Source organism: Mirounga angustirostris, unplaced genomic scaffold, assembly GCF_029215605.1.
Source record: "Mirounga angustirostris isolate CCGP_5_RB_7025 unplaced genomic scaffold, mMirAng1.0.hap1 SCAF_8, whole genome shotgun sequence".
NCBI lineage: Eukaryota > Metazoa > Chordata > Mammalia > Carnivora > Phocidae > Mirounga > Mirounga angustirostris.
Window position 1 is genome coordinate 4,274,153 of NW_026991716.1, and position 20,898 is coordinate 4,295,050.

Consider the following 20,898-nt stretch of genomic DNA (forward strand, 5'->3'; position numbering starts at 1 on the left):
GCAGCCACGCCCATCGCCGTCCGGGGGCGGAGCGCGGTTCCGGCCGGGCCGTTGAGGAGGCTGCGCGGGGCGGCGCGCGCCTGCGCAGATCGAACGTCCGCCCTCCCGCCCTGGCGAGGGGCGCGGTGGGGCCGGGGCGAGCCGATGGAAAAGCCGAGCGGCTCGGAGGCGGAGCGGGCAGACGGCGAGCCCGAGGTGAAGAAGCGGCGACGGCTGCGTGTGGAGTTCGCTTCGGTCGCCAGCTGCGACGCCGCCGTGGCGCAGCGCTACCTGGCCGAGAACGACTGGGAGATGGAAGTAGGCTTCGCCGCTCTCTTCGGCCTCTTTACCTCGGGCCGGGGGGCGCCCGGGTCTCACGGCTGTGTGTGTTTTTCAGAGAGCGCTGAACTCCTTCTTCGAGCCGCCCGGGCAGGAGAGCGCCGCGGAGAGCCGCCCTCACACGGCGGCGGGGCCCGAGTCCTGGTGAGGGGGCGCGCGGCCGGGCGGAGGCGCGGGGCTGGGGGCTTCTCCGCGTGCGCCGACGGCCCGGAGGAGGGAGGCCGAGCGCGCTGCGGGAGAGCGGGGCCCGGGGCGTGCGCGGCGTCCTGGGCCGCTCGTTCATTCCCTGCCCGCGGCCGCCGGAGGCTGGTCTCCGCGCTGCTCGGCCGGCCAGCCGCCTGGCACCGGCGCGCGGCTGGACCCCTGCCCGTCTTCCCGGGTTGGGCCCCTCACCGCCTCTTTCGCACGCCGCGGGGGTCACGGGGCACCCAGCTTTCGCTCTCTCCAGTGGGCGTTTTCTCTTGCCTTGCGCCCTTTGTGAAGGTACTGATTGGCGTAGAAACGGTCGGGGTTTGCAGCCCACGGCCAAGAAGGAACTCTTTCTTTAAGATTTTGTTGCAGAGCGCGAGCGAGCGAGAGCGCGCACGCTTGAGCGCTGGGAGGGGCAGAGGGGGAAGCGGGCTCCCGGCGGAGCTGAGAGCCAGGTGCGGGGGTGGATCCCAGGGCTCTGAGATCATGGCCGGAGCCCAAGGCGGCCCCGGAACGGACCGAGCCACGCAGCTCCCAGGGAAGAAGTTTTGAGCCGTCCTGGGTGCAAAGAAGGCGGTCTTGTTACAGCGCGGGCACAGGACCCCTGGGCGGAGAGCGCTGCACTGGGAGCAGTGGCCCATTGTATGCTTTCGAGTTGGGAGGGGGTGGGGACAGCCCAAGCCCCCAGGGTATTTTGGAGCAGGGTTTCCAGGACCTTGAGGGGGCTGGCTGTTGTTAGGAGGAGGTCATCTGTTACTGTCTAGTAAAAACTCAGTCCTGAGACCCTTCAGATGAGTATCGGTGGCCATATGCTTGGGGGACGACGATTGCCACCGTGTAGCTTGGGGGAGGATGGTAGAGATAGAGGAAGTTCCCAAGGGTGTTTTTTATACGTTGAAGTTGACTTACAGGATCCTGGGGAGTTCGGCTGAGATTGACTTTGGACCTTAGCAAAGCATTAACATCAACGCAGCTGAGCCCCTAGAGGAAGGTCACTCTGCCTGTTTCAAGGACTTGTCAACGGGATGTAGGTAGTAAGGAAATTTAGCTGTTCTTTTGCCTTTGTTTCCCACATCATTTATTACCTTTGCCTAGAACCTTTTGTTCGACTCTTTCCATGCTAAGTCCTACTTACCTGAAGGCCCATCTTAGACAGGACTTATCTCCCAAGAAGCATTCCTTGATCTCTCAAGTCTGGGTAGGTTTCCCCTTGTAGGTAATCTTACAGCATCCTGCATGATCGCATAGTAACTTAGTTTATGTTGTAATTGCTGTTTAATATTTTGTCTCCCACTAAACTACCCACCCATTTGGCGAAGTCAGTATCTGTTTTATACATTGTTAATTTCCCAAAGTCTAGTACAGTATTTGGCACATAATCTCTCAGTAAATGTATATAAAGTTCTCCCAGATATATGGGCAACCTGTGGAGTTAACTGTTCATAGTGAAGACACTTTTCTCCCTATGATCTTTTCAGCTGCACCAGTTTACAGATGTAGTAAGATCCTTTCATTAGGCTCCCTTCCCTGACTAGCCTCTTATTTAAGGGGGAATTGTCCCCCATCCGCAGTGACAGGGCTCTGCCTCCCATGTTGTAGTATTCGCCTAGCTCAAGCTGGCCAGTCAGATCCTCTCTCCTGGGATTTCCAGACTGGGAGGAAGAGAGCTCAGTCTGAATCTTCCTGTGGAGCTGGAATGGTCACATGCTAACCTAGTATTTGTGGGGAAAGCTGAGAACGGTGGTCTGCAGAAGGAGAATGAAGCCGAGGGAAGTTGAGTCCGTGGAGTCAGATAAGAGAAAGCCTTGATTGCATTTCCTCAGGGATAGCTGCATTCCCATACCTGGCTCTGTGACATGTTTCTGTTTCTTCTAAATTCCTCTATTTTGCTCATAGGAGCCTGAGTTAATTTCTGTCCGTTGCAACCTAAATTGTAACCAGTAAAGAAATTGAAACAGAGGGTCTTGATGCAGGATGGTGAGTTCAAGCCCTCACTATTTTGAGGGTGGAGCCTACTTTAAAAAAAAGTATGTGCAGGGGGTGCCTGGCTGGCTCAGTTGGGCATGCCACTTTTGATGTTGGGGTTGTAGTTCAAGCCCCATGGTCGGTGTAGAGCCTACTTAAAATTAAAATCTTTAAAAAAAAAAAAAAGAAAGAAAGAAATGGAAACAGGAAGTGGATTCCCTGAAATAGTCCCACAGAAAAAATGTGAATCCAGCTGAGTAATGGTGGAAGGGAGGACCATTAGGAGTTCCCTATCCCAGAATGGTAAACTGGAACGTTTGTGACACAGTTGGCAAAATTTGATTAGGTCTTAAAATTATATAATAATGTTGTATGAGTGATAACTTTCTGATGTTCAGTAATGCTGGGTATACAGGTAAGCCTGTCCTTGTTTCTAGGAAATACATACAAAGGTATTTATGCACACATTTCAGAATAAAAAGAGCAAAGCAAGTAAATGTTACGTGAAATGTTAACATTTATGTGGGTGAATGGTGAAAAGAAATCTTTTTACTGTTTTACTGAAAGTCTGATTTTATTTCAAAATAAGAAGTTAAAATAATAAGTTAACTAGATTTATTGTGGTGGTCACATGTCAATGTTTACAAATACTAAATCGTTTTATTGTGCCTGAAAGGAATATAATGTTATATGTCAATTATATCTCAATAAAATTTTTTAATTAAAAAGTTAAAATACTGACATTAAATTGATTAAAGTTATAAATATAAAAACCTATTTCTTAAATTTATGTATGGTATATAACTGCTTGGCAGTCACCTTTTAATAATGGTTTGTCCTTGGTGGGGATGGTGTGAGGTGGCGTCAGGACCATGGACTGGAGCTTGTGCGTGTGGCCTCTCCAGTGTGGTAGTCTCAGGGTAGTCAGACCTCTTAGGTGATCTCTCAGGAGACGGTGTTCGAAAAGGCTTGAGTGAAAGCTGCAAAGTTTCATATGACCAAGCCTCAGAAGTGCTGGGATTTCCTTTCCACCATATTCTGTTGGTCAAGCAAGTCAGTAAGGCCCAGGTTCGGGGGGAGAGGTGTTAGACTTCACCTTTCAGTGAGGGGACTAACAAAAATGGCAGCTGTTACTCACAATGAGATTTTCATTCCGTATGTTTCATATATTTCACATATGATTTAAAGTGAATCCAAAATGGAAATCTTACACTACATAGTCTAATTTCAGGTCATAGTTTACAAAATCATTTTAGTGACTGACCCATGTCATTGAGGGATATTGAGTTGGCTCTAACTATGTAAGTGAGCAAACATTTGGATAACACGTAAGAATCTATTTTTCCTTAGTTGTATGACTTCTGCTCTTCTATAGGCAGATACTTTTAGGGTTCTTTTAAAATTTATTTATCTGTAAGATGAGGAGTACAAATAGTTAGAAAATAATTTAGAATTGATCAGAGATGACTTGCAGAGTTGTGTTTCACTGTAATCTTGCCAGTGTTGACCTAACGAATGAGGAGACAACTGATTCCGTTAGTTCTAAAGCCAGTACATCTGAAGGGAATCAGCAAGAAGATGGCAGCGTGTTCTCTCTCATTACCTGGAATGTTGATGGACTGGACCTAAACAATCTGCCAGAGAGAGCTCGAGGGGTGTGTTCCTATCTAACTTTGTAAGTATTATTACTTAGGTTCAATGGTAGCATGATAACGTGCAACGTGGCTTACCTATCTACAAAGAGGGTAACAGTCAAGATCATGGGCTTTGGAATCTGATCTGAGTTCAAAGTCTAGCTCTCAGAAGAAACATGTAAAAGAATGGAGAGTGACTGCCTCTGAGAGCAAGAGTGTGGACAAGGTGGGGAGGGAACACTAATTTTTGTTAGATGCTTTCTAGTACTGTTTCACTTAAACTTTGTATGTAATTATTGCTCTGAAAGTAAAATTATCAGAATGGTCTGTATCTGCTACCCACTGGCTCTATGACCTTCTGTAATCCCTTGTGAACCACCGGAGCTCTCTGCAGCTCAGTTTCCTCGTCATGGTTAACTGTTCCACAAGGACTGATAATTTGTAAGGCATCTAATGGAGTATGGGACCCTTGTAGGCTCTCCATATACTGATTTCTGTAGTCAGTGATTCCAGTTCTTTTCACTTGAAAGTGATATGTGTGTTTTTCTTACTTAATTTGATCTTTACAGTACTTGTTAAATAGCACAGATCTTTCTCATTTTATAGTTATCAAATATCAGTATAAACATTGAATATTAGGTGCCCTAGGGGGGCAGTAATTTTGTGTTTCTTTTATGTTGTGGTTTTTTGCTAATCTAGGTGTCAGCAAATGAAATAGTATACCTGGGATTTATTATAAATTGATGTTTTGAATTAGGTACAGCCCAGATGTGGTATTCCTACAGGAAGTTATTCCCCCGTATTGTAGCTACCTAAAGAAGAGAGCAAGTAGTTACGAGATTATTACAGGTAACAATTTTCCTGTTATTGTCTTTGTCTTTGAAAAACAGTTGATGAAAGAGATAAATCAAGGTTAGCCTACAGGAGCACACACAAAAAAAAGCAAAAATAAAAAAAGTTTGAAAAAAGTAAGCCAGACACAGGATACTAGAAAAACCATAGGAGAATATGTTTTATAGCTTAATATATGTGAAAAGTATTGGAAATGGATGGTTTTTAAGGAAAATGTAAATTTTTAGCCAAAATTTTGAGACCTGGAGTAATTTTTTAGTGAAATTAATTTATTAAAAATTTTAAGTGTGGTAAGTGTGCATTTTGGTTATACTTTTTCTAAAAGTCTGTTTTTATTCCTTTTAATTGATTTTGGGTTTTTTCCTAGTTTTTTGCCCTGAATAGTTTTTTGACTTTCCACCTATTTTGTTTTTACTGAATGCATTTAATGTACCACACACTGGCTACATTCCGTAATAGTTGGCGAAATCTCGTGTTTTCTTTGACTTTCACTTTTACATAGTATGTGATTTTAATTTTGATTTATAATAAATTCTCAGTTGCTAAGGAGAAGGTAATCTCTTGTTTCTGTTTTTCTTTCTGTCTTTGTGGGACAACTTTTCTGCATTCTTTGGGGATTTTTTTTGACTCTTCTGTTTTAGATTTCTGTTTTCTGAATACCATGCTATTCCTTCAACTTGGTTTCCTTCCTTGTTTTATTGGGTCTTTTTTTTTTTTTCCCCCCATTGTGCTGAACTTGTGTAGGAACTTTCAAACTGGAGGACTGTGACCTTCAGTTCTGGAAAATTCTTTCCCTCTCTCCTTTTCTCCTCTGTCCCACTCACCCTCCCCTACCTGCTTGCACACTGCCATTTTTCTAGCCCACCTGCTGTCCTCCTTAGCCCTCCCTTTCCTTCCCTTGTTTCTTCCTTTTCCCCCTTTCCTCTTTTTCTGGTTTCCCTCTGCTCCAGTAAATCACTTTCCACTTTTTCAGCTAGTTTGTTTTCTGAAAAACAGTTGGAAGCTTTTATTCACTGCCCCTCTACTTCTATTCTTTCCTCTTCTTACGATTTTATACATTTCTAATTTTTTTATTCATTTACTATAATTTTTCTGGTGCTTACATGGTGAGAAGTAAATGCATGTTAGTTTGGCTCAGTTGTAAGTCTCATCTTTCCTTTCAGAAATTTCTCAAATTTACTTGCTTGATATTGGCATTAACTATTTTTGGCACTTATGTGAATTCTTTTTCATTTTTATATTTCTTCGATATATCCAGCTATGTTGGGGGGGAGGGCGTAAACATAGGGACTCAGTTGGCTGTCTTCACCTATTTTGAAATAATAGTTTACTTTGAAGATTCAGATCCATTTAAGTATCTGTACCTGTTATAAAACCTTCAGTAGGGGAACTTGTGATAAACTGCAAATACTCTTGACTTCTCAGCCTAAATTCTTTTCCACAAACATTTGAAGGTCGTGAAGAAGGATATTTCACAGCTATAATGTTGAAGAAATCGAGAGTGAAATTTAAAAGCCAAGAGATTATCCCTTTTCCAAATACAAAAATGATGAGAAACCTTTTGTGTGTGTATGTAAGTAATTTTTTTAAATTGACTTTTTTAAAGATTGAGTTGTTTCTTATAGTTCCATTGTGGTATCTTTTTTTTTTTTTTAATTGCCATTAGAGAAAATGTTGTCTCTTCTACATTCTTTTAGTCTTAAAGAACATTGTAAATTAAGTTTTTACACAAATTTCAATAAAAATTTGTAAACATAAAATCCTGACCCATTAGGTATCTTCCTAAGAATACTCAAGAATTTACTAACAGTTCACATTTGCTTCCTAAAATGTTTTTTTTTTTCCTAAATGCATTGAATATGGTACTCTGTTAAACTCGTGAGGCTTACAAGAATGAATCAAAAGATCTTACTCTCCTAGAGCTTATAGATTAGCAAGGGAGAGAGTGTAGTATATAGTAACTAAAATAAAGGAAAGGCATAAATGCCCCTGGAGGAGGTGTAATGATGTGCCATGGAAGTTTAGAGGTAACTGTTAGCTAGATTGTTGTTGTTGTTTTTAATTGAGATATAATTGGCACAACAGTGTATACTTCCAGGTGTACAATGCAATGATTGGATAGATATATATATGTTGCAAAATGATCACCACAGTATCCAGTTAACAGCTGTTGCCATACACGGTCACAAAATTTTTTTCTTGTGATGAGATTAGCTAGGTTGTTTAGTGAAAGTTTGATGAGGGAATTTGTATTTGAATTGAGCCCTGAAAAATCTGTAAGATGTGGGCGTTAAGAAGAGTCCAGGTGGCAGAACCACCATGAGCAAACTTTGGCAAATTGTATATTGCAGGATGTGTGTATATATATATAAGTATATGAGAAAGGACATATATAAGTATAAACGAACATTATATTCAGTTGGGTATAGAGGGCATGAAAAGGGGTAGTGTGACAAGAAGTTGGTAAAATAGGTTGGATCCAAATTACGGAAGGTCATGAATGCCCAGTGTGAAAGAATCTGGACTTGATTCTGCAGGCAGTTAGTTTAAATAATTAATAGATCCTGCATTTTTAGTATCTTAACTGCAAAATGGTAAATGATTCTCATTCATTAAACTGACTTTTTTTTTGAGTACCTATGTGCCAAGCTCTTGGTAATAGCAGAAAATAAAACAACCATCTTTCTTTCAAATGACTCATGACTTTGTAGGAGAGAAATAATTATGCTGTAATTCAGTGAAGGGAACTTTAAAATGCTATAGGAATATAGCAGAGGGAGCCACTGATTGCCTGGGGACATTGGGGAAGGACTCCAGTGGAGATGACATTTGAGGTAGGTCTTGAAGTAGTAGTGGGTGTTTGCTAAGTAGTCTTCTTTGGGAGCAGGATTATCATGTTACACCTTGACCTAGAAATATGAGCACAGTGCTGATTATATAGTTTTGCTTTGGTAAATATATACCAATCAGTTGAATAATCGGTCGATTCTGTTATCAAATTTTTCAGCATTAGTGGTTAGTGAACTTTAACTTAAACTATAACTGTTTATCCTGTTGCAGGCAAGTGTGTCGGGAAATGAACTTTGCCTTATGACTTCTCATTTGGAGAGCACCAGAGGGCATGCTAAGGAACGAATGAATCAGTTAAAAACGGTTTTAAAGAAAATGCAAGAGGCTCCAGAGTCAGCTACAGTTATATTTGCAGGAGATACAAATTTAAGGGATTATGAAGTGAGTGACAAAGTCCGTTCTGTGCTTGTGGGCAGATTATTGCTGTAGAAACTAATTTAGGTTTCTTTTGAGCAAAGCTGTTACAATGTGTAAGTGACTTGCAAATGCAACTCAGTAAATACTTGGCCTGTGCTGTAGGCCTGGGCACTGGGGAAGCAGAAGCAGTAGGAGCGCTTCCATTATTGGGGGAAAACAGAAATACTGCATCTGAAACAGACAACACAGAACAATATATGTTGATTAAAAAGAGGTATAGAGAAAGAGTTAAGAAAAGATTTATTTGCAGTATCTTGAGTTGCAAGGTGAAAAGAACAGAAAGATTTGGCCATCACAATTGTCCCTACCTCTCTTCTGAGTTTTCTTTTTTCAGCTTTTTTTTTTTTTTTTACCCCCTTTCCTGGTACTGCCATCTCCAGGACTGAAACAAAGTCTCTTTCCCCTTAGTTCATTTGAGACGCGTTGGGATTTTTCAGGATCTGTAGACTTAGATCATATTAAATGGTAAGCTGGCCTTGCCTTTTCCCCCAACTCTGGCTGAACTCACATCAGATTAGAAGTGAATTGAAACGTTCATTTCACTGTCCTAAGCTCCAGGAGTAGAGGAAGAAGTGAAATGAGAAATGAAAGCCTGTCAGGACCTCGGAAGTGAAGGCAGTATCCTAAATAAAGTGGTGCTCTGCTTCTCTTTATGATTTTGTGCCCTTGTACACAAATCATTTTTTAAAAAGTCTAACTAGTGGACTGTTTGCAAATCAGTAACTTCATGGTAGCTGTTTTGTGGTACCTGGTTGACTGACCTGCTTAAAAGAAAAATCCTGTTTTTCAACAAATGGTGTTGGGAAAACTCGATATTCACATGCAGAAAAACAAAGTTGTATCCTTGCTTTATATACCCTATATGAAAGTTTATTCAAAATGGATCAAGGACCTATTATAAGTAAGAGCTAAAACTATAAAAAGAAAACAAAGGGGAAAAGCTTTATGACGTTGGATTTGGCAACGACTTGGATGTGACACGAAAAGCATAGACAAAAAAAAAAGATAAGGTGAACTTTATCACAATGAAAAACTTTTGTGCATCAAGGGACATGATCACAGAATGAAAAGGCAGCTCATGGAGTGGAAAAAATATTTGCAAATCCTATAGATGACAAGTGAGTAATAATATAATTAATATGATATTGATGTTATATGAAGAATTTCTACAATAAAGAAACCACTTGATTTAAAAATGAGCAAAAGACTTAAATAGACATTTTTCCAAAGAAGAAATACAGATGGCCAATAAGTACAAGAGAAGATGCTCAGCGTCACTAGTCATTAGAGAAATGTAAATCAAAGCCATGAGATAAACTACTTTACATCCATTAGCATCAATATTAGCCAAATGCCAGAAAATAACAAGCGTTTGCGAGGATTTGGATTAGAGCCCTTGTGCAGTGCTGATGGGAATATCAAGTGGTATGGCTGCTGTGGAAAATTGTGTGGTGATTCCTCCAATTCCCATATGGTCCAGCAATTCCACTTCTGGGGTGTATACCCAAAACAAAGAAAAGCAGGGTCTTGAAGAGTCAGTGCACTGTGCTCATAGCAGCTAATATTATCCACAATAGCTAAAACACGGACAGAACCAAAGTGACCATTGACAGATGCATGGATAAGCACAATGTATATGCGTGCAGTGGAGTATCATTCAGCCTTAAAAAGGAAGGAAATACAGCATGCTACAATATGGACAAACCCTGGACATTACGCTAAGTGAAATAAGCCAGTTACAGAAGGACAAATATTTTAGGACTCCTCCTATGAGTTTCCTGAAGTAGTCAAAGTCATACAGACGGAGAGTATAATGGTGGTTACCAGCAGCTAGGGGAGGATGGAATGGGTAGTTAGTATTTATCGGGTACAGAGTTTCAGTTTGGGAAAATGAAAAGGTTCTAGAGATGGTTGGTGGTGATGGTTGCACAGTTTCGTGGATGTACTTAGTGCCATAGAACTGTGCTAACTTTTACATATACAGGCATACCTCAGAAGTATTGCAGGTTCAGTTCCAGACTACTGTAATAAAGTGCATATTATAATAAAACAAGTCAAACAAATTTTTTAGTTTCCCACTGCATATAAAATCATGTTTATAGTACTGGAGTCTATTTAAAGTATGCACTGGCATTATGTCTAAGAAAGCAATGTACATACCTTAATTAAAAAATACTTTATTGCTAAAAATGCTAACCATCATCTGAGTTTTCAGCCAGTTATAAACTTTTTTGCTGGTAGAGGGTCTTGCCTTGATGTTGATCAGGGTGGTGGTTGCTGAAGGTTGGGATGGCTGTAGCCATTTCTTGAAATAAGACAATGAAGTTTGCTGCATTGATTTGACTCTTGCTTTCGTAATTTCTCTGTACCATGCAATGCCTTTTTTCTTTAAATTTTTTATTGTTATGTTAATCACCATACATTACATCATTAGTTTTTGATGTAGTGTTCCATGATTCATTGTTTGTGCATTGCACCCAGTGCTCCATGCAGAATGTGCCCTCCTCAATACCCACCACCAGGCTAACCCATCCTCCCACCCCCCTCCCCTCTAGAACCCTCAGTTTGTTTCTCAGAGTCCATAGTCTCTCATGGTTCGTCTCCCCCATCGATTCCCCCCCCCTTCATTTCTCCCTTCCTACTATCTTCTTTCTTTTTTTAACATATAATGTATTATTTGTTTCAGAGGTACAGATCTGTGATTCAACAGTCTTGCACAATTCACAGCGCTCACCATAGCACATACCCTCCCCAGTGTCTATCACCCAGCCACCCCATCCCTCCCACCCCAACCCCCACTCCAGCAACCCTCAGTTTGTTTCCTGAGATTAAGAATTCCTCATTATCAGTGAGGTCATATGATACATGTCTTTCTCTGATTTACTTATTTCATTCAGCGTAACACCTTCCAGTCCCATCCACGTTGTTGCAAATGGCAAGAGCTCATTCTTTTTTATGGCTGCATAATATTCCATTGTATATATATACCACATCTTCTTTATCCATTCATCTGTTGATGGACATCTTGGCTCTTTCCACAGTTTGGCTATTGTGGACATTGCTGCTATAAACATCGGGGTGCACGTACCCTTTCGGATCCCTACATTTGTATCTTTGGGGTAAATACCCAGTAGTGCAATTGCTGGATCGTATGGTAGCTCTATTTTCAACTTTTTGAGGAACCTCCATACTGTTTCCCAGAGGGGCTGCACCAGCTCATGCGATGCCTTTTGATAGCATTTTACCCACAATAGAACTTCTTTGAAAATTGGAGTCAATTCTTTGAAACCCTGCCACTGCTTTATCAACTAAGTTTACATAATATTCTAAATCCTTTGTTGTCATTTCAACAGTTTTCACCAGGAGTTGATTTCATCTCAAGAAACCACTTTCTTTGCTCATCCATAAGAAGCAACTCCTGATTATTTCAAGTTTTATCATCAGATTGTAGCAAGTCAGTCTCATCTTTAGGCTCCACTAGTTCTAGTTCTCTTGCTGTTTCTACCACATCTGCGGTGACTTCCTCCACTGAAATCCTGAACCCCTCGAAGTCATCCACAAGGGTTGGGAGTCACCTTCTTCCAAACTCCTGCTCATGTTGATATTTTGATTTCTTCCCATGAATCATGAATGCTCTGAATGGCATCTAGTATGTTGAATCCTTTCCAGAAGGTTTTCAATTGATTTTGCCCAGATCCATCAGAGGAATCACTATATACAGCAGCTATAGTTTTATGAAATGTACTTCTTAAATAATAAGACTTGAAAGTGGAAATGACTCCTTGCTTCATGGGCTGCATAGTGAATGCTCTGTCAGCAGGCATGAAGACAACATTCATATCACTGTCCATCTCCAGCTCTTGGGTGAACAGGTGCATTGTCAGTGAGCAGTAACCTTTTGAAAGGAGTTTTTTGTTTTGTTTTCCTGAGCAGTAGGTCTCAACAGTGGGCCTAAGATACTCAGTCAACCATATTGTAAACAGATGTGCTGTCATCCGGGCTTTGTTGTTCCACTTGTAGAACACAGAGTAGATTTAGCATAATCCTTTTTTATTATTAAGCTTTTATTTTAATGCCAGTACAGTTAACATACAGTATTATATTAGTTTCAGGAGTAAAATACAGTGATTGAACAATTCCATACAGAGTTAGTATTCTTAAGGACCCTCGGATTTTTGGAATGGGGACTGAGCATTGGCTTCAACTTCAAGTCTGCAGCTGCATTAGCCCCAAAAGAGTCGGCCTGTCCTTTGAAGCTCCACAGCCAGGCACTGACCGCCCGAGCTGTGAAAGTCCCAGATGGCATCTTCTTCCAACGGAAGGCTGCTTCATCTGCATTGACAATCTCTTTTTTTATTACAGCCACCTTCATTAACTCTCCCAGCTCGGTCTTCGGAGAACTTGCTGCAGCTTCTCCATCAGCACTTGCTGCTTCACCTAGCACTTCTGGGTTACAGAGATGGTTTCTTTCCTTAGACCTCAGAACCAACCTCTGCTGCCTTCAGACTTTCCTTCTGCAGCTTCCTCACCTCTCCTCCTCCATAGAATTGAGAGTTAGGGCCTTGCTCTGGATGAGGCTTTGGCCTAAGGGAATGTCGTGCCTGGTGTGATCTATCTAGGCCGCTCGAACTTTCTCCGTATCAACAGCAATGCTGTTTCACTATGCATGTGTTCAGCAGAGTGGCACTTCTAATTTCTTTCAAGAACTTTTCCTTTGTATTCACAATTTGGCTAACTGCGTAGGGCAAGAGGCCTACAATTTGGCCTATCTTGGCTTTAGATATACCTTCCTCTTTAAGCTTAATAATTTCTAGCTTTCGATTTAAAGTGGGAGACAAGTGACTCAATTTCAATATTGTGTCTCAGGGCACGGAGCGGGAGAGAGAAGAGGGAAAAGCTGCATTGGGCTTTTTTCCTAAGAGGAAACCTGCTCAGTGGAGCAGTCAGAACACACACAACATTAAGTTCACCGTCATATGGGCTCAAGTACAATAGTAATATCAAAGATCCTGATCACAGATCACTGTAACCAACACAGAAATAGTAAGAAAGTTTGAAATGTAAGGATTCCCAAAATGTGACACAGAGACACGAAGTGAGCAAATGCTGTGGAAACAATTGCACCAGCAGACTTGCTCAATGCAGTGGTGTCACAGACCTTCAGCTTGGAGAAAACACAGTGTCTGTGGAGTGCAATAAAAGGAGGCATGCCTGTATTTTACCACAGTGAAGTGTTTTTAAAATCCTGGAGTGTGAAGAGGGAGGAGGATTTGATATAAATTTCAAATGAAACTGAAGGCAGTTGACCTTAGTCGATCACATACATGGTATACGTCTACATTTATAGACTAAAATAGAGTAACAGTTTTGCCTGCTTTTCACTTGTGTTCATTTTTCAAAAACTAATAGCAATAACAGAGGCTGTGAGTTTCCAGCCTTTTAAGTTTTATCGGCTACCCAGAGTTTAGGAATCTATTTACGGCAGAAGAGAAGGGCAAATTCCAGACCTCTGGCTGTTTAGGTATTTTTATACTACCTACTTATTACCATACAGCAAAATACATTTTATAATATATTTAATATTAATACATAATCTTGCATTGGGGCAGTAATTTGTGACGTTCTGATTTGAAATGTTGCACTTAGACATAATAGTGAAACCTTTTTTAGTTTAGGAGGAAAAGGACTGAATCTTAAAGAGTTTTCTTTTTCATTTCAGGTCACCCAGTGTGGTGGTTTACCCAGCAACATTTTGGATGTCTGGGAGTTCTTGGGCAAACCTAAGCATTGCCAATATACATGGGATACACAGATGAACTCTAATCTTGGAATATCTGCTGCTCGTAAGCTTCGTTTTGATCGAATATTTTTCAGGACAGCAGCAGATAGTGGCCATATCGTTCCCCAAAGTTTGGACCTCCTCGGGTTGGAAAAACTGGACTGTGGTAGATTTCCTAGTGATCACTGGGGTCTTCTGTGCAACCTCGATGTAATCTTGTGAAATGCTTTCCAAATAAGAGTTTTCTATCTTCTGAGTAATTTTGTTCTGGATTTTTGTAAATGTAATTTCTACCTGTCTGGAAAGGTAGGTTATATGGAGGAATTAATATACTACATCATTGTAACAGAAGAAAACACTACTGTGATTTTTATTTTGTGGATTGTGTCCTTAAATTTCAGAACTAAATATTGATGTTTATTTAAATTAAAGCATACAGAATATGAGACTTCTTCATAAAAGCCACCAAGACCGTCAGAGCTCCTAATCCTGCTCAGAGCTGCCGGCTGGTTCTCAAGCAGGGCCATGTTGTCCCTGGGCTAGCCTTTATATTTTATTTTTAAAATCAGGCACTAAATAGTTTATATTTTAAGTAAATCTTTAAAAATAAAAATAAGAGGTTATTGTGTTTGGGGGAAGTGGATCTTTTAATTCAGGTAATCTTAAATGAAAAAAGCCATGATTATGTCCATTTGAGTAGATGTCAACTGTCCTATAGCAGACTATTTTTGTCAGTTAAGAGGATGTGATTGGTAAGCTATAAATGAAATCTTCTGATTTGAAATTCCTTTACTTTTTAAAACTCATGTTTGTCAACATGTCGCTGTTTATGTTGCCAACAGAGGCAAAATTAGGCTTGATAATGATTAAAGTCGGTGTTCTAGCTGCATTTGGGCTTTTTTCCTAAGAGAAAAATAAATGTTTAAAGAGGAATAGCCTTTTAGTTTTACTTCTTATAAAATTGAATTATTTTACAGGAGAGGGATAAGGAGCACTTTTTAAACGTGCTTTAAAGAAACTTTTCTCCCTGTAAAAAAAATACTTTAAATAAAGAATTTTACTTGTTTATAGTTTGTTTTAGTATGCTTTTGTGCCCATGATGCGATTGAAGTTTTTACCTGCTTCCTGTTTCTGGCCCACTGTTGCTACTCACCTTTGTGAGGAAGAAAACTGCGTCTATGAAGCTTCTCAAGCCACCAAGAACTACCAAGCATACACTGACAACCTCAGTGTAAAAAAGGAAAGCCAGGGGGAATAATTAGAATGAGAAGTCACAGAGCCTCATTTTCATCAGGGGTGTCAAAATTAACAGCGGAAACACCTAAAAAAAGACAAGCTGAATTTATATATAATATTCCCTTTGTAGTGACAGTGGAAAGGAGATTTGTTTATACTTATTTAATCATTTCAAATGAGAATGCTAATAGCATACATTATGGAGGCAATAGTTCATTTATATAGGAAAAGGATGTTTTTGGCATAAATTGCTTATTCACTTGGAAGAATAGTTGTTGAAAGAACCATACCTTACATCACATTATAAAAAAAATTTAGATGAATGAAAGGCTAATTATAAAAAATAGAATATATAGTACTGTGTATTAGATTAAATAATTATCAAATTGTTTGAAAACCTTGAAAGCATTTCTTTTTTTTTAAGATTTTATTTATTTATTTGAGAGAGATAGTGACAGCTAGTGAGAGAGAGCACAAGCGGGGAGGAGAGGGAGAAGCAGGCTCCCACTGAGCAGGGAGCCCGACATGCGGCTCAATCCCAGGACCCTGAGATCATGACCTGAGCTGAAGGCAGACGCTTAACCGACTGAGCCACCAAGGCGCCCCAGGAGCATCATTTTTTTATATGACTCAGAGCATTCAAGTGAAATACTTTCCCATTTACTGTTTATAATGACAAATTTCTAAGAAATCATTTTTGACTGATGTCCATAGGAACAATTAAATCACTTTTTAAAAAAGTTTACTTACTTATTTTTAAATAATCTCTATACCCAATGTGGGGCTTGAACTCACGATCCTGAGATCAAGAGTTGCACACTCCTCTGACTGGGCCAGCCATTTGCCCCACAAGTTAATTTTTTTTAAAGTAGGCTCCACACCCAGCATGGAGTTCCATGAGGGGCTTGAACTCCCAACCCTGAGGTGGAGACCTGAGCTGAGATCAAGAGTGGAACGCTCAACCGACAGGCACCCCTAAACCATTCCCAACAAATGCAAGAATTAAGAACCTACTAATTTTCAATATCTTGAATTTTTTTTACTTTGGCTCTCAAATTTTTCCAGTATAGTAGCTCTGAGTACCTTACTTCCGTTGGGGAAATGCCAACTCAGAATCTTGTATTTATTTCAATAGGCTAAACACCTCTTTGCGCCTGGTGTGGAATATACTTGAAGCTTGCTAGACCTCAGTTTCTCCCACCTTCAAAATAGAGTAATTCCGGTCTTTCTTGTACAGTTTGGTAAGACAAATACCCCAGCCAACAGCATATAAACAAGAGCAGACAAAGTCAGAAAAGCTATATTAAAGATACATACTTTTACCCTTAATATTTATTATAGTCTCTGGCATGTAGCAAGAGCTCAAAAAATGCCCATTAAATGCGGATGAGAAGTGGATAGGGTCCTAGCATTAGTGTCCTAGGGAGGCAGACTAACATTTTCATGCAGTACCAAAATAGATTCTAAATTTATATGTGTATCAAAATAGGTATTCATTGTAATGGCACTGATTTAAAAAATGTTAAAAGTTGAACATTCTGGGCTAAGCTCACGTGTATTAAAGATCCTTGGGAACAAGCCTGTTGTCTTAAGTCAGATTTGTTGGTGCAGTGAGAGGGCACTCAGGATATTGTGGAATGCCAGGTGAGAGGAGAAAGGGAAGTACCTTTTGTAAGGTGTGGGTTCCCACTGAAGGATTCTGTGACGGTCTTGGGTTATTGTTTCAGAGGCAGATTGGAAAATAAAGGGGTTAACTAGAGATTGGGTTCTTTCATGAGCAGAGGAGAGCGTAGCAACCGGGCATCGCCAGTCTGGGTGGGAATAGCAAAGCAAGGGGGGCGTCTGGGGTAAGAAAGCAATAGTCACTTACAGAGAGGATTGTTAAGTCATTTATGGTGTGAGTTTAAGAGGAAGGTTCTTCTGACATCTGGGGAAGTCATCCTGATTGCATGACTTTGGGAGAAACAGTATTTCCTCTTAACTTGCTTCTGGCTTCATCTGTGTCTTCCCAGCCTGATCAATGGCAGGGTTTTTTTCTTTTTGGTCCAATCTGATTTCCATTCTTTCAGTCCTGGACAGGTTTTTCTTTCAGTGTTCATTATTTAGTTCCCACAATCGTCCTATATGAGTGCTATTATCTCCATTTTATAATTGAGGAAACAGGTTTAGCAAGATTATGTAAGTCGTCCAAGGCCTATCTGCAGCCATCGAGAAGCCTAGCAGGGGCTTGCGCACCGGGTCTGTGAGGCTCCGTGCTGTATGCTTCCCAGGCATGGGAATGCGCGAGGAATGCTCGAGGAGTGCCCTGGCTTCTTTTTCTGCCCTATGTTACCATACCTAGATGCTTGAGCATCTTTATGGTAAGAAAACAGAATAAATGCAAGAAAGAGGCTTCCTCGTGACTTTCCTGTGGTTCAGATCATCACCTTCCCGTAGACGCAAATGCAGTCTAAATACGCTGGGCACCCAGTTAACTCAACGCATGGAGTTGACGGGACCCCATCCAGCACCGGCAAACCTAAATCAGAAAGTAGCAGGTGCTCAAGACACAGTGGGGCCCAAAGAGGCTCCCGCGGGAGGAGCGGGGCCTGTGCATGTGGGGTACCTTCCCTTCGGGGACACATTCGCGAAGGGTCTTTAACCCAGGTGGTGCGCTCTTGGCTTCCTCGAACCCCTCTGGCCCGGGCATATGGACGGGGGCTCGTCCCCCTGGCCGCCTAGGATCATGGCGAAGGAGGAGGGGTGGGCACCCAGGCCGCCCGCCCTCCCGGAAGCCTTCCGCTAGTGCCCCGCGCCTGGGAGCCGCAGCTGGGCGGGGGCCGCGGCCCGCCCCTCGCTGGGGGCGCGTGCGCGCGCGTCGCCGCGGCGACCGCGCGGCGAACGGGCGCTGCGTCACGGGCGCGCGCTGCCCCGGCTCCCGCGGGAGCTGCCGCGGCGGCCGGGCGGGGCCCGAGCGGCGGCGCCGTCGTCGCGCGGAGCCTGCTGCTGGGCGCGGCCGCCGGGCTCGCCGTCGCCGCTGCAGGTCAGCGCGCCGCGGTCGCCTCCCGGGTGCCGCGTTTGGACCGGAGTCGCTGCCCCGGCGCTCTGCCGTGGGCGGCCCGCGGCGCGGCGGCCCCTCCCGTGAGGCGGCGGCGCGTGCGAGCGGCTGTGTGGGCGCGCCAGGCCGGCGGGCGCGGGCAGGTGAGGCTCGGCGCGCCGGGCGGTGCGAGGCGAGGGCGGCGGGGCCCAGGCCGCGCGGAAGGCGGGGTCCCGGCGCCCTGAGGCCGGGGGGGCAGTTCCCGCAGGCCCCGCGGGGCGCCGGGCAAGCGCCGTCCCCGGCTGCGGCGCGGCTGGGCGGCGTCCGAGCAGGGTGGGGTCTGTGCCCGGCCCCGGGAATCGCGCGCTTTAAACTGCGTTCAGTAGCAGTTACGTGAGATTTGCTGTCATCTGCTGGATTCCCTTTGACTCTGTCCCTCCCCGTCATCCGAAGCTTAAACCTCCCTTGCCCTCTGAACTTGCTCCACGGAATGGCTGTTGATCCAGATACTGTTCATCAGGGGCGCCTGGGTGGCTCAGTCGGTGGACCCTTCGGCTGGGGTCATGATCCTGGGGTCCCGGGATCGAGCCCCGCATCGGGCTCCCTGCTCGGCGGGGGGTCTGCTTCCCCCTCTGCCCCCTTCCCTCTTCCCTCTCGTGCTCTCTGTCTCTCATTCTCTCTCTCTCAAATAAATTAAATCTTAAAAAAAAAATTGTCTGATGGGGTGCCTGGGTGGCTCAGTCGCTAAGCGTCTGCCTTCGGCTCAGGTCATGATCCTGGGGTCCTGGGATCGAGCCCCGCATCGGGCTCCCTGCTCGGCGGGGGGTCTGCTTCCCCCTCTGCCCCCTTCCCTCTTCCCTCTCGTGCTCTCTGTCTCTCATTCTCTCTCTCTCAAATAAATTAAATCTTAAAAAAAAAATTGTCTGATGGGGTGCCTGGGTGGCTCAGTCGCTAAGCGTCTGCCTTCGGCTCAGGTCATGATCCTGGGGTCCTGGGATCGAGCCCCGCATCGGGCTCCCTGCTCGGCGGGGGTCTGCTTCGCCCTCTGCCCCTCCCCCCTCTCATGCTCTCTGTCTCTCATTCTCTTTGTATCAAATAAATAAATAAAATCTTTAAAAAAAAAAAGATACTATTAATCAAGAGCATCGGACTGACATTAGGAGAGTCCCCATTCTTTCCATCATCCTTTCTCTTAATTATATGGGAAGAGCAAAGAATATGATACACATACTCATGTCCATTTTTGTTGTTGGTTTCTTTATCCGAACTTTTTTTTTTTTTTTAAGATTTTATTTATTTATTTGACAGAGAGAGAGACAGAGAGAGAGAGGGAACACAAGCAGGGGGAGTGGGAGAGGGAGAAGCAGGCTTCCCGCAGAGCAGGGAGCCCGATGCGGGGCTCGATCTCAGGACCCCGGGATCATGACCTGAGCCAAAGGCAGACACAACGACTGAGCCACCCAGGCGCCCTATCCGAACATTTTTGTTTGTGGGTTAAATGTTATTGGTTTAAAGAGTGCTTACGTAAAAAAGTTGAATGATGTTTTTGGTAATAGAAAAAGCAAATTGCAGACAGCCCTCCTTCTCCAAAAATAAGGATTTCTGAGGTGAACCTTGGTATTTATTCCTTTATTCCTGAAATGCATGTTCACTGTCTGAACACTTCAAACTGTTTGTGGTAAGAAGACCACAATCATGGAGACCACTGAAGTTACGGCAAATACAGTATTTTATTCTGTTTTTATTATTTTAGATCACTTCTCATATAAACGAGGAAAACTGGAGATAATCAATTCAGTCACAGATGTAGGAGTCATAGAGAAAGATGAATTCCTCTGTAATTTGAGAAAGAGATGTGAACACATAGCAAGACTTTTTAGAACCACAGTAGACTAATCACACCTTGCCATGAGGGGCCTTAATTTTCTTTCAGCAAAACAAAAATAATTCAGCCAAAATCTTTACGTATTAAAAGTAGTCAAAAGAGAGCTTCAGTAACTTCTTAATGTAAAAGAATGGATTTGCTGTCAAATTTTCTTGACTTAATTTTTTTCTAGCCAAGCAGGGAAGACGCATTCTCTTTAAATAAATATGTAGAGCGAGGCACGACTCTTTCACGTTGGGGGACAGTTGATGTAGATTGCCAGGTCAGGTGGCCTGGGTTTGGTCGTGGACCTGCCACTTTATGGCTGTGTCACATTTGGCAAATTCCCTAATCCCTCTGAGCTTCAGTTTCTTTATCTGTAAAATGGGGGTAATAATAGGACCTACTTAATAGAATTCCTCTAAGAATTAAATAAAGTAGTACTGATAGGAGCACTTTGCTCACTGCCTGGCATGCAGTAACACATCGATAAAAGTTATTATCATTCTTGAAATAAGTTTTCTTTTTAGGAAGTATTTTCTGTCTTCAGAATAACTTGGCACTAAGAATTATTTTGATGTGACAAAAGCTTGTTCTGACTGATAGTGTCAAACCATCATAAAATGCATAATTTTTCTTTGCAGTATTGTTATAACAACAAAACAACAGGGCTAAATATAATCACAATCTTAAAGGCATGTGATTCCAAATAAGTAATACCACAAGGAAGGAGGGAGTTTTGTTTTAGTAGGCCTAGAGTAATTAGTAGGTTCTTGTT

The 20,898-nt window shown here is 42.7% G+C and overlaps 2 protein-coding genes across 13 annotated transcripts in view; both read left to right on the forward strand.

Annotated features, from left to right (window-relative positions):
- The first annotated feature begins 74 nt into the window (after nucleotides 1-74).
- TDP2 (tyrosyl-DNA phosphodiesterase 2) lies at nucleotides 75-15,070 on the forward strand. Its single transcript, XM_045866287.3, has 7 exons — nucleotides 75-297; nucleotides 377-462; nucleotides 3,974-4,147; nucleotides 4,864-4,955; nucleotides 6,413-6,531; nucleotides 8,019-8,189; nucleotides 13,945-15,070. Exons 1-7 carry the CDS (start codon nucleotides 145-147, stop codon nucleotides 14,224-14,226), a joined length of 1,077 nt encoding a protein of 358 aa, XP_045722243.1. The 5' UTR covers nucleotides 75-144; the 3' UTR covers nucleotides 14,227-15,070.
- Nucleotides 15,071-18,278: 3,208 nt separating this feature from the next.
- The window catches only part of KIAA0319 (KIAA0319 ortholog), a 98,609-nt gene continuing 95,989 nt past the window's right edge, over nucleotides 18,279-20,898 (forward strand). For all 12 annotated transcript variants that reach the window (XM_054505702.2, XM_045866291.3, XM_045866293.3 and 9 more), the window contains exon 1: nucleotides 18,279-18,420. The gene's annotated coding sequence lies outside the window, so the exon portion shown is untranslated. The remainder of the gene's footprint in view (nucleotides 18,421-20,898) is intronic.

What these genes read in the sequence shown, in the direction of transcription:
- TDP2 (XM_045866287.3), top strand. Translation starts at nt 145, where the DNA reads ATGGAAAAGCCGAGCGGCTCGGAGGCGGAGCGGGCAGACGGCGAGCCC. An exon ending in AGAACGACTGGGAGATGGAA is followed by an intron (nt 298 to 376) that starts GTAGGCTTCGCC and finishes TGTGTTTTTCAG; the next exon opens with AGAGCGCTGAACTCCTTCTT. An exon ending in GCGGCGGGGCCCGAGTCCTG is followed by an intron (nt 463 to 3,973) that starts GTGAGGGGGCGC and finishes TAATCTTGCCAG; the next exon opens with TGTTGACCTAACGAATGAGG.